At 48.9% G+C, this 18,646-nt stretch overlaps 1 protein-coding gene across 4 annotated transcripts in view; it reads left to right on the top strand.

Annotated features, from left to right (window-relative positions):
* Positions 1–7,580, top strand: part of LYST (lysosomal trafficking regulator) — a 149,188-nt gene extending 141,608 nt beyond the window's left edge. For 3 of the 4 annotated variants that reach the window (XM_072971018.1, XM_072971020.1, XM_072971017.1), the window contains 3 exons: positions 4,076–4,232; positions 4,643–4,714; positions 5,627–7,580. In XM_072971018.1, coding sequence (XP_072827119.1) covers positions 4,076–4,232; positions 4,643–4,714; positions 5,627–5,765 — 368 coding nt within the window. In that variant the 3' untranslated portion in view covers positions 5,766–7,580. The remainder of the gene's footprint in view (positions 1–4,075; positions 4,233–4,642; positions 4,715–5,626) is intronic. The other variant, XM_072971019.1, reaches the window with a different exon arrangement.
* Positions 7,581–18,646: the final 11,066 nt, after the last annotated feature.

Raw genomic sequence — 18,646 nt, 5'->3', positions numbered from 1 at the left:
TGTCTCCCAATCGAAGCTCTTGCTTTGGGGTTTTCGGTTTTTTTCATTTATACACATTAAAAAGCTTGATGCATCCAGCAGGGAAGAACAGTTGAAAAGTTGATGAATTTTCTGTTTTCACTTCTATTAATTGAAAGGATCCTCTGAAACCCTTTCTTTCTGCCCACTGAGTTCAGACTGTCTGTGACACGCCTACAGCTGCTGGTCTTCTGTCCTTTGCTTGCATTTCTGATACTGTTTTTCCCTGACACCAAATGTGTGGTCTTTCCAGACACCAGACAGTTCTCCATTTCTGTGACACCAACTGTGTGTCCAACGATGCAATTCAATTCTGACACTAACTAGTTGAAGCTAGCAAATTTAGGGGTCCCAAGACCCCCGAGCAGGTTCAATAATTCTCTAGAATGACTCACAAAACTCAATAAAACACTCTACTTACGAATATAGCTTATTATAAAGGATAGAAACGAACACCCAGATGGAAAGGTACCTGGGGGAGATCTGAAGGGTCTGTCCACGAGGGGTCAGAGTGCACCACCCTCTTAGCATGTGAATGTGCCCCCCCCCGGCCTGGAAGCTCTCCTCACGCTGTTGTTTAGCAGTTTTTCTGAGGTCCCACTATGTGTCCTGGTAGATCAGATCATCAGCCACTGGGACCTGAGGTCACCCGCCAGCCCCCTCCCCTCCCCAGGGTGGGAGGGGCTGTAAGTTCTAACTTAGTCATCCCAGGGTTGGTTTTTTGGTACCCAGCTTCTGTCCTAAAGCAGTCTTGGGCCTCCCCGCAGGAGTCAACTCATTAGCATACAAAAGACAGTAAATTCACCAGGGTTCCAGGAGCTCCATGCCAGGGGCCTGGAGCGAAGTCCAGATATTTATGTGTTTTGCTGTCCCACGGACGCCTCTCAGAGTTTCATTGTTTGTACACAACATTCATTCATTCTTGTATTCAGGAAAAGGCATGTCTCCAGTCATGCTTAAAGATTTCAGACATGAAGTACTTGCCAGTCTCAGCCCCCAGTCATAAAATAATGACGTGAAAACATTTTTATTTCCTAATCATCATAACTAAGGAGGGAGAGAGTTGACTTTGGCACCACGAGTGTGGGCGGGTGCTTGACGACCAGGCTGGCCGTTCCCCCTTGAGGCGCAAGTTAGCAGCTTGCAGTGTGTCACGTCAAGTGGGAGTCTGGGGAAGTGCTGCAGTGGTTATTTACATACAGTTCTCTACCTCCTTGTTTTGGCAACATCTGAAAGTTAGGGCTGATCCTGAGGGAGCTGAATTTTGTGAAGTTAATTACTTTCTGGCTGCCAGTAGTGATCTATGTCTGTGACATTGTATCAGCTAGTCATGGGAACAAGAAACCAAACTGCTTATGCTTGCGATTACCAGCTCCCCAGTAGGGCACTCAGGTGTCCCCAGGGAGCGCTCAGTGTGACAGAGAAGTGGCTGGAACTTTCCTTCCGGTTTGAACAAAAAGGCCTTCTCAGCTCGTCTGAGGCCTCTTGGTACATATAGAAGAGGAGTCGTAATGAGCACTTAGTATGTAGAGAACATAATGAAAATAATGGCTTTTTAAGAAAGAGGACAGTTTATTTTAGTGACCCAGACTAGCGTTCACTCCCCCATTCCTGTGGTCCAAGAAGGGAAGGAGATTAGCAGACGTAGCCGACCGAATGCCTTGGCTCTTTAGTGAGAACCATCCAAGTAACCTTAAGATCAAAGTTTTAAATAAATACATGTATGTGTGTGAGTGTGTGTGTGCATGTGTGTGTGCACATATATAACCTCAGAAGTGCCTGGGCTGCAGCTGAAGCTCACCGGCAGGCTCACTCCTCCTGGTCCTGGTCTCCCAGTGCTCACCACGGGCTGTGGCTGTGACAGTGATAAGATGTGGAATGTATTAAAGTGTGTAAGTGTTGACATGGATGGCTCCTATGTTTTTTTAGAATCATTCTGCCACTGTATCAAAATGCATGCATTTCAGCCAGGGTCTACAGCCTGGCCCAGCACTGCCAGTGGCATCATAAAGTTAACACAGTCGTCTCCGGGTCAGAGCAGGGGTGGTTCTCTCATTTATTTTAATTTTGAGGAAGATGTACAGGAAGAATAAGGATTTTTCTCAGGAATGCCCAACTTGCTGACTTTTGATTGATGTGCTAAATTATACATGAAGACAGTCTGGTATTGGGTAAGGGCCTTGATTTTATTTTATTTTATTAATTTTTTTAATATTTACAATCTTAGGCACATGAGTAGTTACTTGGTGGTGTGGTAGACCACGTTTCTGGGTGACCTGCAGGGTCATTCTTTGCCTGTGAAGTTCCATACCCTGCTTCACAGAGTCTAGGGCCACACTGAGACTTTCTGCCCTGAAGGACTAAGCCCTGTGGTAGCTGTGCCTTGCAGTTACCCAGCCCTGCTTCGGTGTCTTTTATGGACATGTATCCAGTGACTGTAATAAGCCTTCTAGTCTTTCTAGTACATATCTGGTTACTTTATGTATTTTTAAAAATCTGTTATTAGATATTAAAGGCAAAAGAAAGAGTGAAATACAATCTATTCATGTAGAAGATGAGTTATCTGGTCTATGATTGTATTTCTTTAGCATATTGAGTCTCTGTGTCTTGATGCTTTATTTGGATAACCTCTCCTAATCAGTCTTCTACCATGGAAAGGAGACCCCTGGGCGTTTTTCATCTTTGTGTGTGTGTGTGTGTGTGTGTGGTAAAGTGTATGTAATATAAAAACTGCCCTCTAAACCATTTAAAATTCAGGGGCATTATTACCTTCATAGTGCTGTGCAGCCCTCACCACTGTCTATTTCAAAAACTTTTCATCGCCCCACACAGAAACTCTGTGACTGTAAGTCCCTGTTCCTCCCTCCCCAGTGGATCCTGGTAACCTCTGTTCTGTTTTCTATCTCTGTGAATTTGGATTTGCCTAGTCTAGATATTTCACATAAGTGAAATCATATGATATTTGTCCTTTTGTGTCTAGCTTATTTCACTTAGCATAACATTTTTAAGATTCATCCATGTTGTAGCCCGTGTCAGAACTTCATTGCTTTTTATGGCTGAGTAATATTCCATTGTATAGATTTACCACATTTTGTTCATCCATTCATCTGCTGAGATTGTGTCTTCTGGCTATAGTGAATTAACGCTGCAACACACCAGGCGTTTTGGTTTGTGATATTCAAAGGTCTTTAGCATGTCTTTAGATAAAGAAATCTTTGCAATATTTATTTCTTTTCTGTAAAATATGAAATCTTTTCATTGCCTTATAAAAGAGAGAAATAAGTTCTCTATTTTATGTTAGTTATAACGGAGAGATAAATTAAGTGGAGTTAACACATTGTATCATCCAAGCTTCATCATGCCTCTTAAGCTCTCTCTTCATCAGCATGAGAGTATTTCTCCAAAGGAGGCTGGGCACACACATCTCCGTGGGCCCCCAGACCACCAGCCCCAGTTGGCAGAGGCTGGCAAGCGCTTACTACCTCCTCCGCCCCCGGAAAACTACAAGAAGTCTGGTCACTCGTGCTCTTTGAAAAGAAAGAATTTGTTTAATAAGGCATTGATTTACAAGATTCAAACTTGGACATTCTGAAGAATTAGATTTCTCTCTCATTTTTTAAGAATTAGTTTTTAACTCAGCTTTTCCTGTAGCTGCCTTTTTCTCCAGAAACCCTGTGAGTCATGCATAGGTGGTTTCAGAGCGTGTTCTCTGTGGGGACTGTTTAGCTTTCCAGGTACTTTCAGCTTCAGATTTGGCAGTTCGTGTGCTGAAACACTGTGACCACAGGAGGACTCATGGTTCATTTCCCTCGTGGCTCTGCACTGTAGGTGAATGTTTTACTTTTATTTTTCTCACTGGGCGTCATCTCTAGACAAATATGCAAACTCTGTGTGGCTCATGATGTAGTGACACATTTACACAGTCTTCAGTCATGTGTGGTCTGTAAACTTCGTCACTCAGACAGACAAGCTGGCCTCAGGGAGGCGCCGCAGGGCCCCGCGTAGTGGGCCCTGCGCCCTCCTCTCTAGTGACCTGCGGGTGACCATGGTGTTTCAGCTGGTGGAGGCAGTGACCTCCGACTCTGGACGGTGAACGGCGACCTCGTTGGACATGTCCACTGCAGAGAGATCATTTGTTCTGTCGCCTTCTCCAACCAGCCTGAGGGAGTATCCATCAACGTGATTGCTGGGGGATTAGAAAACGGAATCGTGAGGTAAGAGGAGTCCTGACGTTTGTGCGCTTCTTGATCATAAGGACAGGACGGTTTCGAAGGTTCATTTTCACTCTCTAGGCACATTAGTATTTGATGTTTAGAGATTTAAAACCGCCTTCAGATCTAGGCTCTTCAGTTATTCCTGTTTAACTTCTAAATCATAAGGAAAGCGTTAGTGCACTTTTGAGATTTTATATTGTTTGTTAACTATAAAACAACAATATGAAAATAAACAAAGTTAAGTTGACTCACTCCCACGCGCACCTGCACGCTTCCCAGAAGTAACTGTGGGTAAGCGTTCGCTGTGTTGCCTTGCAGATGCTCTGTAACACGGAAACAAACATGCAGGGCTCCTTAGTGAAGGGAATTTTAGTTTGCAGAGTCAGGTGACGACTCTCTTCTCCCTCCAGGTTGTGGAGCACGTGGGACCTAAAGCCTGTGCGGGAAATTACATTTCCTAAGTCAAACAAGCCCATCGTGAGGTGAGTCTCCCGGCCTCCCACCTGCATCTCGCACCCGCGACTGTTCTCGTGACGGGGACAGTAAAGTGCCAGCGGTACAGAGATGTGTGACCACACTCATTACAGACCGCCGAGCACATGCAGACACTACGATGTCCAGGCCCAGCGGCGGGAGGAGGCCCAGTTCCTGTCTTCCTGGAGCTTAAAATCCGGGTCAGGAACTCAGTGTCCAACAGAGAGCTCATGGGGACGGAGCCCCGGGAAGGCCCCACCAGCTGCAGCAGCTGCTTTTTTCCTTCCTTACTGAGAGCCCCATCATGGTGACTGAGCTGTGGGAGTGAGTGTGACAGGTTGATAAACAAGCAGTTCCCCTTTGCTCACAAATTCGACTTTAAAAACACAATTAGAAGTCGGTGATTCAAATGCTACTTTATTGAAATAAATTTCTTTTTAATCCACTTAATGTGAAGTTTAATGAACCTAAATTACTTACTTATTAATGTTACATTTTTACCCTTCCCTTTTTCAGGGAAATAAAGTATCTCCATAATATAATCGTTATATATTTCTAGAGAGAGAAAACGGGGCAGTGTTCTGTTTTTAAAGTGTCTGTACCCGAGTAGCTGTTGTGTAAGTCACAAGGCTGAACAGGAAGGGCGAGGAAACATGCAGAAGGAGCAGCATGCCCGCCCCTTCTGGTCTGGGCGGCGTCTGCGTCACTTGGTGAGAAGGAGCTTCACAAACAGCCAGCACAGCAATTAAACGGCATTCGAATTACAGTCAAAACCAGTGAGTTGCAGGCGGGCCTCTCTCTGTCTCCCTGCACCAGCAAAGCTGTCTTCGCCCCCTTAGATGGTTCCGGTTGGTGTGATCACCAACGTGCCGATACAATGCTGAGAGACCTGGTGTTCAAACGGGACTTTTGTTTTCCAGCCTTACGTTTTCCTGTGACGGCCACCATTTGTACACGGCCAGCAGCGATGGGACGGTGATCGCCTGGTGTCGGAAGGACCAGCAGCGCCTGAAACAGCCCATGTTCTATTCCTTCCTCAGCAGCTATGCGGCTGGGTGAGCGCGGAGGACCTCCCCTTCTGCAGAGCACTTCAACTCCAAGCCAGTTTGCTGACTTCGCCGGGTCCAGAAGGTTGAACCTGAAGACGTGTTTGACCAGACAGACCACCCAGATAACGATCGAGTCTGTTCATCTGCACAGAGTTCTGCAGCCTCACAAGGTCCTCAGGGGAAAGTTTTGTTCTAGTTTAGTGATAATGTGGAGGGTCGCGTCAGTGTGCACTGACCAACAACGTTTAAGGTTGGCACATCCATTAAAATCATATTCTTAAAGTGTTTTTCCACAAGGGATTCTAAAGGAAGGATTAGTGTCTCTCTTTTTCTGTTTTCTATTAGTTCCTGTTTTCTATTTTTCCAAAAAGACCAGTAGAATTTAAGTTGGTTAGCTAATTGTTTATATAAAATACTCTAAAAAAAGTTACATCTAAAAAATTTTCTGCCAGGATAACACACACCTCCCTCCTCAAAAAAAGGAAAGATAAAAACGAAAAATTCAGGACTTCATCATCACTTTCTTTGAGAAGTATGCGATTCATTAGGTGCCTCTGCACCAAACATTTTTTGGAATATCCAGATATCAGACTCTCAGTGTTAAGGCAGTTTTTGCCTGTTGCCTTCTTAGCTCAGAGTAGAACCAGAATTTTTGACATTCTGTTTCTTCATAAAAATCCTGCTTAAAATCCATAACACTAGATATTGACTGTCCTTACTTGAGTCACTAAGATTTAAACACAGTTTACAGAGTGTCAAGCACTGAACAGTTTGCAGCAGGAGCCCTGCACAGCAGAGGACGCTTGCGCAGGCATGAGTGATGCAGGCCTGACACGGCCTGTAATCTAACATGCAGGAGGAGTTACCGAAGAAAAGGACAGCTTACTCTGTGCCTAACAGGAGGCAGAATAATTCTTTTAGGAAGCAGTTTCCACTCTGTTTCTGCTAACCTTTACCCCCCGAAAACCCTAGGAACGATAGAAAAGTCTTCGTGTACCCCACAGCAAGCTTACATGCGATGAAGACAGGCTTCCTGAAAATCCCGGGTCAGCCCGTCCCTGCCGTGATGCTGTGGCTGCATCTTCCTTGGGTGCTGCTGTATCGGCTTTGAAAACACTGTCAGAGCAGCTCAGTAACGCTACCATGAGATAAAAGTGTGTGTTCCTGCCTAAGAATAGCTTGCGTGTTTGTTCTGGGAAACTGAGTTCATATGGTGTTTACAGAACTACTTTTGTAACTTCCAGACTTTCTAAAACATTCTGCTTAAAAGCTGTATAACGTCCAATTCCAGAGCCTCTGCTGCGGAGACACACACGCGAGCAGGCAGGTGGCCGCGTGTGCGTGGGACCTCACGTTGCGAGCGGGGCGCCCGGCCGCCCGGGTCAGGGTCTGCGCAGACCCGGCGGCGGTCCGGTCCGGGCAGCTGCGGAGGCGAGGGTCTTCCTGCTCACTTTGCAGTGACTGGCTCTGTTTAAAAGGAAAAAAAAAAAGAATTGCAGGTATTGCCTCCTTTCCCTTTTCTACTGAGAACTGTAAACTGGCCCCTTGTTAGAATAGGGTTGCTACTCGGTCTGTTTTTTTAAGGCTGAATTTCATTTATCTAAAGAGAAAATATGCACCATAACCGGTCTTGTCAAGAGTGCAAGATTATATTTTTATGTAAAAAGTTAAATTGGGGGGTTATTTATTCAGCATGAGACTTAACGTGTGTGTCTGAAACGCGTCACAACGTGCATGTAGCAGGGAGACCCCCGCCAGTGTCACTGGCTGTCCTATCTTTGTGTGCACTGCCGCTTCAAATCGGGAATAAATTTCATAAAACAGACTTAAGGACTACTCTTAACACAAGTTAAATATTATGGCCAGGCCTCAGGTTGATGGCTTTTTTAATAACCCGTATAAGTTCTCTCTCTAGCTCTCCTGTAAATTTATGTTGCTAAAAAGGGTAACTTTCATTTCTTAATAGTGGGCTTGGTGAGACATTATGTATTTCAACTTTCACTACTGTCAAATGCCGTTTAGATATTAGTCCCAAGGTCAGACCACTCGCTGCTGAAAAAGGAGCATCTCTCCCTCCCCCACCCCTCCAGTGGCATCGCGTTCCGGCCCCGCCCGAGTACCGGGCACCGGGCACCGGGCACCGGCGAAGGGCTGGCGGCGCCGCGGTTCCCGCACTCCCGGGGGTCACAGGCTGCAGAGGAGCTCGGTGTCAGTGACGTAGTGAGTGAAGTTACAAAACGGGGCTAAGTGCTGGGAACGAAGCGTGCAGGGTCCTCTGAGGGGAGGTAACAAGAAGAAGGGGGTTCTGGGAAGGCCCCCGAGAAAGTCACTTTCTGTCGCGGAGATTCGACGGGTAAAGGTGGCGCAGGTGTGTTCCAGGCAGGACGCGGGCCAAGGCCTGGGGCGGGGGCGTCAGGGAACCGAGACCTCAGCTCCTCTCGGGGTCTTGCCAACGGTGAGTGAGGCCACCCAGCAGCACTCCAGGAAGCCGGGCCTAGTCTGTCTTCTGCTTTGAACCTGCAGCATTAAGGATGCTCGAGACGGAGCACACCTGCTTCTGGGTGTCTGTCCCCGAAAGAGCTCGGGAGCAGCGTCTACCAGCGTGAGCTGCCGGCCCAGCTGTCCCAGGCTGACCCCTCTGCTCGCCGCCCCGGTGGATGGCCGGTTCCGCGCACGCCCACGCGGGGGGGGGGGGGCGGCGGGGAGGGGGTTCCTCCAGCTCTCAGAGCCGCTCCTGGGCATCTGCTTCTCGCTCTTGTGGATGACCTGTTCATGCTCTGAATCAGACAGAAGAGCTCCAAGGTGCTCTGGTTCCAGACGGTGACACGGGAGGGCCCTGTGCACACCCCTCCACCTCCCGTACGGACACACTGTGTCTGCAGCTACAGCAGAACAGTTCCCTCGGAGAGGAACCCCCAGATGAGCTCAGCGACTCCCAGAATCTGGGTATAGGAGACACAGTCACCGGCAGCCCCACTCCCAGCACAGCAGCCCACAACTGGAGATGGGCACACAGCCCCCAGCTTCTCCCCGCCGAGCAGGTGGTTTGAACCCCACATCGGGCACCCCGACTTTTACAACCTCCGTCTGAGAGATGGACCCCCCAAACATCCAGCTTTGAAAGCCAGCGCGTCCACAAGACCCACAAGCTGTAGCAGATTGGGAAACGGATCTTAAAGTTTCTGGACCCCGAGCTAAGGTCCCAGGCCCAGCACGTGCCCAGTCCTCCTGGGAAGAGGCCTGTTGCTTATCTCAGGAGCTGCAGCCTGAGGGGCCCCTGCGCTGCTCTCCGAGATGGGAGGCGGCCGCACCGTCTCTGCCCACCCCACCTGTCCCCGGAAACCGGGTTGTGCGCGTTCGGGTTTTTGCGGCTCCCCCCGGGGGTACCCCCCATCACCTGGTTCTGGGGGCCCTCAGGCTTGCATGCCCGGGTCCCTCGGGCAGCAAACCCCCAGACTTTCCATGAAAGAGGCCAACTGGAGTCCTCTCTGGAGTCCGGAGGGCCCATGGGTGTCACATCTCTCCCTTGCCTGGTGTCTCGGAGAAGGGACCTGTGAGCCTCTCCAGCACCCCCGCCCTTGGGTCTGCCACCCAGAGGACATGTCCCTTGAAGCCTGGCTCTGGTGGCAGCCTTGTGTTCACGGACTCACTGGGAAACAGTAGCAAAGAAACACTTTCTAACTGGCTAACACCCCGGGGCTCAGAGCAGAAGGACCAGACAGAAACGCCCATCTCCCAGGCTCCCCTGAAAGGGGTACGTTCATGAACTTTAAAAGCTGCTGCCTGGGGGTCCAGCTTCCAGTCAGCCTGCATCTCAGTGCTGATGGAGACCCTCCCTTCAGAACACCCCCACTACCCGGGCCTCGGAGAAGAAAGCAGGCTGCTTGCACAGAAGGAGGTTTGAGAGCCAAGTCCCCCTAAAACCAGGTTCCTCTGCCGGGTTTACGATTAACTTCTCTACCCAAAACCTTATTCCTCGTCTTATCCTGCCTCTGTTTCCCACAGGATCGAGGGGTATCCCCAAAAGGGAGGACTGAAACCACACAGGACTCTCCCAGGTACAGAAGCCCTTCCCTGTCCCTGTTTCTTGTTTGTAGAAAAAAGGCTTCAGTCTCCTAGGCCTCCCTGAGTCCCACAGAGCGGGCTCAAGGCTAGAATAGACCCAGGACTGCCGGTTCCTCCCGAAGGGATACACAGAGCAATTGGAGGCACAGCTTTGAGCTGTTCTCCAGAAAAGTGGGCCCCCACCCAGCAGAGGACGGGAGCTGCACGCTGGCCACCAGCTCGTAGAGCCCAGATTGGCTGGAACCAGAAGGTTGAGATTCTTGAAACATCACCCTGTTACCTCACCACCAACCAATCAGAAGGTCCACGAGCTGATCACACATCCTACGACCCTCTGTCCTAAAACCATCTTTGAAAAGCTTTGTCTTGAGCACCATCGTGGAGACGGGTCTTTGGAGCATGAGCTGCCTGTCCTGGCTCGGCCCGGCCACAAACCTTTCTCTGCTCCAGACTCCGGCGTTGCTGTTGGTTTGGTCTCGCTGTGCACCAGGCACGCAAACTTGGGTTCGGCAGCAGTTTCTGGGGCACCAGCCGGCAGCCTGTGCCCGCGGCAGGTTGGCCCTGGCCAGGGGCTGCCCCTTCCCTGGGTCCCAGCAGCTGCTGGGGTCATTTTGCTCCAAGGAACCCCGAGGCGGAACATCCTGATGTCTGGTCAGCCTCCGGTTCCAGCTCGGGTGAGTCAGTCCGGCCGCACAGGCTGGGACTCCCCACTCTGTCCGGGCTCACGCCCTAGCGGGAAGGGGGCCCGTCTGGACCATTCCCTTCTGGAGCCGAGCTAGTCTGGTTCGGAGGCCTCGGCTCGGAGGGGGAGTGGAAGTGCCGGGCTCTGCCTGTCCGGCCTTCGGTCTGTGCGGCCGTGTCTGTCGGTGGTGCGTTCGTGTGTCACCATCAGTTCTTGGGTTTTTGACAAAGTGGAAACTACTAGCTCCAGCCCTGTCTTCCCGGGTCCTGGAGGCTGAGCAGGACAGCCGATCCTTACAGGCCTCAGTGAGACCGTCTGTGTCTCTCTTCCCGGTTGTGACCCTCGTTAGGGGGCCCTGGTTGGACTTTCCTAGGAGGATCCTGGCAACTTGAATTATTTGGGGGGGGGTGGCGCCAGCTCAGTACCTGCAGAACCTGCGTGTGCTCTGCTAAACTACCCGCTGGGAGAACTCACACAGCAACTGTCTAGAGAAGGGAACTTCAGTGAGCTAAGAGGAGCCGAATCTGTCTCCAGCAGCCCTGTTACAGGCCTCTGGGCAGCTGGGGACAGAGCCTCACCCCAGAGCTGAGGTTGTGAGCAAGCCGCCATCAGTCCTCCCAGGGGCCCATTAGGGTGCATCCTGGGTCTGGAAACTCTGTGACTGCCCCACCAACGCAAGAACAACTTACTTCCTTCTGTAAGACTGTCTGGCCACGACACCAGCTAGGTGAACAGGAGAAACAGCCAGAAAGCGGCTCCCTAAATTACACCACCAGGCTCCAGCTAGACTCACTCTGCGAGAGAGGAGAGACGTGAGATTCCCCGTGCCCAGTGCTTTATGGTCCTGGACTAGGGCCAGGGGCTCCAGGAGGAATGCAGGCTTAAGTGTACTCGGTGGTCTAACTTGGAGAGGAAGACCATACTCCCTGTTTTGAAAGGACCCCCTGAAGACCCCTTCAATTTCCCTTTGCTGCCCGTGCTCCCAATAATTACGGCCAACTTCCAAAGATGGCAGGAGGGCCTGATACCCCTGCCTCCCAGCTGGTTGAAGGGGTCTTTCGGGTTTTCAAGAACCAAGATGTGGCAGAAGAAAAAAAGAAGGCCAGAAGGTGAGGAAGCCGGCTGCCCTGTTTGCAGTGGGGCTGGGGGCCACCCCAGGCAGCCCCGGAGGAGAGAATGAGAAATGTCATGGGTGAGCGCCCTCTGCCCCCAACGTGGGACACAGGGCCACCATCCAAGCTGGGGCCTCATCGGTGCACTTAGTGGGAGGAAGCAGGGATGCCATCACTGTCCCCAGAGGGCAAGGCCTGAGCCAAACCCCTTCCTTTCAGCTCCCGCTCCTCAGCTGGTCCTCAAAACATCCCCTCAGCCTCCCCTGATGAGCCCTGGGTTACCTTAGAAGCAGGAGGAGAGCCGGGGGAACTGGGGGTAGAGAGCAGCTACCCACCACGTTCCTGGTGTTAACAGCCCAAAGGGGCCTCCTCTCCAAGAGGGAATGCGACATCAAAGAGGTGTCAGGGATGGAAGGTACCAGGAAGTCTCACCTGAAGATGCCCCAGACCAGACTGACTTGTTGACCTAAAGCTGCTTCTGCACACGGCACACCCACACGGGTCCACAGCACCCGGACCTGGGGCAGAGCTGAACACAGTTCACCTCCAGCCACTCCTCCGAGGCTGGGAAAGGGGGCTGTTTTAGCTAGGGCTCGGAAACCAGCACCGAGTCGAGGAAAAAGAAGAAACGGGAATACATTCCAGGCAGAAAACACACTAAAAGCTCAGAAAAATACCTTGATGGAACAGAGATTAGTGATTTACCTGATAAAGAGGCGTAAATATGCTCACCATGCGGGGATGAAATAAAAATCCACATTCTAAGGCCAGAGAAGAAAAAACGTAAAAGCGATTTCTCTGCCCGTTTGGGCCCCTCCCTCCCCTTGAGTGTGCACTGTGCATGTGTACTGTGGTTAACCAACCCCCATGGCCGCCTCCGGGCACCGGCGTGTAGCTCCCTGGAAGGTCACGTTCCTTCCTCAGTCCTGTCCGGGGTCACACCCACCCCCCACCCACTGTTTACGTGCAGACATCTCTGGTGACCTTTGTGTGCAATGCCCACATACCATCTCCCTTAAGGACCCCGTGGGTGCCGAGCCGCCCGGCCAGAAGCCGCAGGGAGCTCGCGGGCTACACCTGATGGAAGTTCGTAGCTTAACTACTTACTTGCTACGACCTTAGTGATGTCGCCAGCTGTGTACTAGCATTCTGCCTGTTTTACAGGTTATTGTTTCTTGCGTTACCAAGTGTGTGACTGAGCCTCAGATGAAACTGATGATCAGCTGACTTGAAATGATTGCCCAAATATGTATTTCTGTAAAACCAATGATTGTAATGGTGTAACTCGGGTTTGGGGAAAAGCAACAAGAAGAAACCGTTTCCTGGACCATAACAGGCTAGTAGCACGGGCGGCCCAGAGGCGTTTGGTCTCTGTTAACAGCGCCTAGTCCAGGAACAGCGCAGTGGGTGCCCACCACTGAAATCCTTGGCAGACCTGGGAGTGAGCATTCCTAGCCCCGTGGGACCAGCTGGTCACTCAGTGCCTCCCAAACCTCAGTGGAAATGAAGACCCAAAGCGAAGGGACTGTAAAGTGAGTGTCGCCCGCCTCCCAGTGCTACAAGGGTCAGGCCACCAGCCGCTGCGGGCGCTGCCCCAGACGCACCGTGCAAGGCGTTCAGGGTGAAGATCGGGGGGAGGCCTCTGTGCTCCGGGAAAACGGACAGAACAGGCCCTTGGTGAGGTAGGTATTTTCAGGAGAAATTTTTCATAAACCTGGATCCTTGCCTCCTGCCATACTTAGAAAAGCACGAAGACCATGAAGTGAAGTGTCTGCTCCTCGTGGCTGGCAGCCTCTTTCTGCTTAGATGTGTGCTTGATCGCACACACTGCTTTGCCAAACTCACGTATGTACTGCTCTCCCCCGACCACTTCAGAGCAGCGCTCAGAGCTCCGAGGGGCTGTCTCTCGGGTGATGAGCCTCAGTTGGTCTCAGGTCCGATTTTCCGTTTCTTTCTTTCTTTGGTTGTTGGTCAAGGGCTCTTTTGTTGCTGACATTTGCAAGGAGCACAGCGCGGGAACAAAGTGAGAATTTCAACAAAGAGAAAGAAAACACAAGAAGGCGCCAAACAGAAATCACAGAGCTGGAGAATGAATGAGATGAATGAAGATAATCAAAACTGAACTGAAAAATGCAGCAAAGGGCTCCGCAGCAGACAAGATGAAGCGGTGAACTCAGAGACAGGGAGGCAGCGGAATTCATCCAACCAGAGCAGGGAAGGAATAGAGAACGGGAGTGAGGAGGGCACCAGGGCTCGTGGGAAACGTCCCGCAACCAAGATCTGCCTTAGAGGGACCCAGCGGAGAAGAGAGAGGAAAAGGGGCGAAGACGTCCCTGACCTGGGGAAGAAAACGGAAGTCCAGATCCGAATGCCCAGAGAGGAACCCACACCAAGGATGCATCACAATTAAACTCAAAAGGTAGAGAGGAACCACAGAGTCAAGGTTTAGCAGAGTGGGGAGGAGAGCAACTCAGTGGCTTCACACTTGGGGACTGAAACTATTCGAAGTTTGTTTTTGGAAGTGTTTTTTCTTTAACTTCTTTTTTTTTTTTTAACTGAAGTCTAGTCAGTTTACCATGTTGTGTCCATTTCTGGTGCACAGCATCCTGTTTCAGTCATCCGTGGACACACGTGTGTTCCTTTTCATATCCTTTTCCGCCACAGGTCACTACGAGATACTGAATAGAGTACCTGTGCTGTGCAGTAGGACTTTCTGTTGTGTATCTATTTTATGTAGTAGTTTGTATCTGCAAACCCCAAACTCCCAATTTATCCCTTCCCACCCCCTTTCCCCACTGGTAACCACAAGCTTGTTTTCTATGTCTGTCAGTCTGTTTCTGTTTTGTAAATAAGTTCATTTGTGTCTGTTTTTTTTAAGTTCCACATATAAGTGATATCACATGGTATGTTTTTTCTCTTTTTCTGGCTTACTTCACTTAGAATGATGATGCCAGGTCCATCCATGTTGCTACAAATGGCATTGTTTTATTCTTTTTTGTGGAGAGGAGTATTCTGTTGTGTAAATACGCCGTGGCTTCTTTATCCAGCCATCTGCCGGTGGACGTGGTGGCGGTTTAGATTATCCATGTTACTCTTTCCTCGCTGATGACCCTTCAGCTATTTCCAGGGTGTCCCAAATTGGAGGCAGAAGGCCCCCATTTGTTTCTACTCTGTCCAGTTCTTGGACAGCTCTATTACATATATCAGGATAACACTCCATAGTCTACGAAGCCACAGCATTTCAAATACCACAGGCTGAAAGCCTTTGCAATGAGGACGACCCACTGGGAAGCAGCGGCAGTCGGGGGGTGTGCAGAGGGGATGAAAACAAACTCAGGGCTGCGGTCAAAGGGAAGCAGAAGAGGTTTCAGGCTGAGCACAAACTGGTATTCTGGAGCTTCACACACAGAGCATCAATGCAAACAGTATTTACCAGCTGTTTCCCCCAGATTATGGCCCAGTTTTAAACTCCACCGTTTAAAAAGCTGCTACATTTGGGATACAAAATACACACAAGTGAACCTACACTGAACTGGGAAGGCGGTGCCACTAATTTTGCCGTGTGTTATGTGACCTAAACAGAAAAACACACCCTGCCCCGTTGGGGACACTGGGTTGCAACTCAGCTATTGAAGACAAATTAAATAATACAGTGTGTCCTTTGAGACCAAAAGGACTGGGAGACCGCTTGAGACCGGGCTGCGATATTCCTGCTCCCGCGCCGAGCTTGCGTCTCCTCTCACGGGCAAAGGTAATGAGAGGCGAGTTTAGGGGAGAGCGTTTCGTGGCAAAGTTTGGCTCAGGCCCAAAGTGAATTAAACTGGTCTTACTAAAACTTCTGAAGGCTGCTAACAGTCAGTCATTCTTTCATTCTCATTTTAATTTTGCCAAAAGAGCTTTTAAAAAAGTCACTGGAATCTGGTTTCAAGCATTAAGAGAAAAAGACCATCTTTTCTGAGACTCCAGGGAAAACTCTAATGTTCGCCCCTGTTGGGATGATCTAAATATAGATGGTCAGTTAGCTAACTTCATCCTGTGCTTTCTAGAGACAATACTGTATGTACAGAGTAGCATTTTATTACAAGTAAAATCTCCTTATGGGTATTCCTAGCTGGATGAGAATGAAACATCTATTTTATATTTAAGGATGGTCTGGAGAACACCCTTGTGAGATCTGATGCCTCCCAGCCTGGAGCTGAGACTGAAAGAACAGGGTCTTCCACACCTTTCTAGCCTGTGCATCTGTTCCCAAGTCCAAACTCGTTCTGCTCGCCACACGGCAGGCCAATAAATCGGGAGACGAGGTGTTGGGACAAGGAATAGCGACTTTACTCAGAAAGCCAGCAGACCGAGAGGATGGCAGACCAAGGTCCTGGAGAACCATCTTCCCCAAGCCAGAATTCAGGCTCCTTTTACACTAAAAAGGGGAGGGGGTGTGGTTGGTTGTTGCAAGTCTCTTGGTGTAGGAATTCTTTGTTCTTGGAATCCTTTGTTCTTGCAGCCGTCCACGTGGGCCAGGTCATGGTGTCCCTGTAAACCTCCAGCAAAACAGACCGGTATTTTCTCCTCTGCAACTTACCTTTGTATGAATGGAAAAGTGTGAATATCCTTAAAGGTCAGAGCCTGGAGAATGGGCTCTCCTTTGTACTTCAGGCTCCAGGCAACATTCTTTTACAAAAGGCGCAGAACCAGCAGGACTGAGCCTAGGGAGCAGAGCACAGGGTCAAAGCCAAAGGAACAGATTTAATAGGGAGTCAGATTAGTTCTTTTCTATCACACATCTTTATACACAAACATCGTTCTCTGGTCCTGGGTGCAGGCGTCATTCACAGAGCCCGCTTCAGTTCTGCCTCAGAGGTACATGTGCTTTACACTGGTGCCCCTGAGTGAGCCGTCCTCTTGCCCATTGCTTTCTGTAGACCTGCGGTCTCTTTTCTACCGCATTTCTGGATGTTAAATTTCTTTCAGCGATTACAATTGACTATTTTGAATATTCTCAATGTTGGGAAATCTTTCTCCCGTGAACGTATATGCGTTTTGAAAACAAAGTCATTCAGAGCTGAATCTGATAAATAAAATATGTGATAATTGTTTTAGTCAAAAACAAAGTACAATTACAAGGTAGTAAAAAAGAAAAAAGTGTGATTCTGCAGGTAGTTCCAAAAGAGGAAATTCTGAATGTTTTGAGCAGCTTATTACAGTATCATTGGAATAGAGTCAATTAGGTATATGCTGGGAAAGAAAGATGAATGGATGGGTGTATAGATGGGTCTATGGGTGAATGGATGGAGGGACAGATGGGAGTATGGGTGGATGGATGGATGGATGGATGGGTAGGTGGACAGATGCACGGACACTGTATGTCTCATTTGTTTGTTTCTTTGTTTTTAAGAAAACTTCCTAACTCAAAACAAACTACTGAGTCCTAGGTTACTTCCCCGGTCTTTGGATAACATCTTTCACAGGGCCTGAAGCCCACACTTGGGTTATCTTCACTTACATTTCCTCAAGCTTCTTCTTTGCTGAGAAACTCCCTACCTTGGTGTGAACTTACTTGACTTCCCCTGAGGAGTCTCTTTCTTTCTCGTCCTGTGTGTCAGTAGATCACAGTTCCTCCATGTTTATCTCAGGATAATTATTATACAAATATAAAAATAGGATAAGAATGACAGGGCTGTGTACACATGTCCATCCAGGGATCACAACAGTTCCTGGCAGATCCACCCAGAATGGCTCAGTTAGACCCCTGTTTAAGGCCCCAAACGTAGTTATCACTCAAGAGATGAATTGTGCCATAAGTAATGAGTCTCTCTCAATCTGAAAACCCTTGTATTTTCTCTGTGCAATAAATTGTGAAGGAAAAGCCCAGCTGGGCTAACAAGCTAAGTCACAAATCTAAGTGCAACAAGTGTCGGATTACTGATCTGAGTTCTGCTGGGCTAACTCATAAATCTGAAGTTTAGTGTCAGTCTATTGGGCTAACGAGCTCAGTCACAAATCTAAGTGTGATAAGTGTCGGTTTACTGATATAAGTTCTGCCGGGCTAACTTGTAAATCTAAAGTTTAGTGTCAGTTTACTGGGCTAACAAGCTAACTCGTAAATCCAAGCTCAACAAGTGTCAGTAACGTGATCTGTTCCAAATTGATAAGCCCCAGTGTACTGATTCCTTGCTTTTTGTTGTTTGAACCTTATTGGCTAATAGCCCCATACTTGTAATTAACCCTATAAAACCTCATGTGCACGTCTTGGAGGTGCTCAGAGCTTCGGAGCAGAAGCCCCTCTGAGCCCGCCGGCGTAATAAATCTGAGTACTCCAACCCTCCGAGTGGTGCTTGTTTCTTGGCTGGCCTGTCATTTCCGTAACAAAATCACTCCATATCAGACAGTATTTTTGCAGTTTTTAATGATCACTCTATCAACTGATCCTTGAAAACTCGTTATTCAGGAAAAATGTTCAAAAGCCAAGGCTTTCTGTAATTCTTCCTCTAAGTGGAACCAGTCATACACCAAGCTGCCCTCGCCACATTCTTTAAAATATTTAAAATTAAGCAGATTAATAAGCACACAGTTTTTCTTGATGTCCCACTAAACATAAGGTCCCATTTAATGTTTTTTGAGCCTCTACAACATACCAGACACAAATGTTTATGAGATGGGCTCTTAAAGAACTCATAGCATGGTGGAGAGAGAGGTGATTTTTTCTTTTTAATTGTGACACTATGAAGTATGTTTCATAATATAGGTTTTATAGGTCAGACTAAAATGAGAAGCAGAGGAGCAAATGGGCCCAGTTTCCCAAAGATGCTAGTGATTTAGCCAAATCTTAAAGAAAACAGAAATTTTCTAGACTTGGGCCAGGGCAGAAGGAAACCAGCATTGCCAGGACTCAAAGGTGTAAGAAAGCAAGCAGTGGAAGTGGTCAGTGTGTCGGGGACACACATGAAAGTCAGGGAATGGGGGGAAATTAAACTGAAAAGACAGGCCAAGAACTGCTTCTGCCCACCTTGGGGAAACTGGGCTCAGACTCACCCT

This window comes from Vicugna pacos, chromosome 11 (genome assembly GCF_048564905.1).
Source record: "Vicugna pacos chromosome 11, VicPac4, whole genome shotgun sequence".
Classification (NCBI taxonomy): Eukaryota; Metazoa; Chordata; class Mammalia; order Artiodactyla; family Camelidae; genus Vicugna; species Vicugna pacos.
Note: the sequence above shows the minus strand (reverse complement) of the source record. Positions and strands in the feature narration are given on the sequence as shown.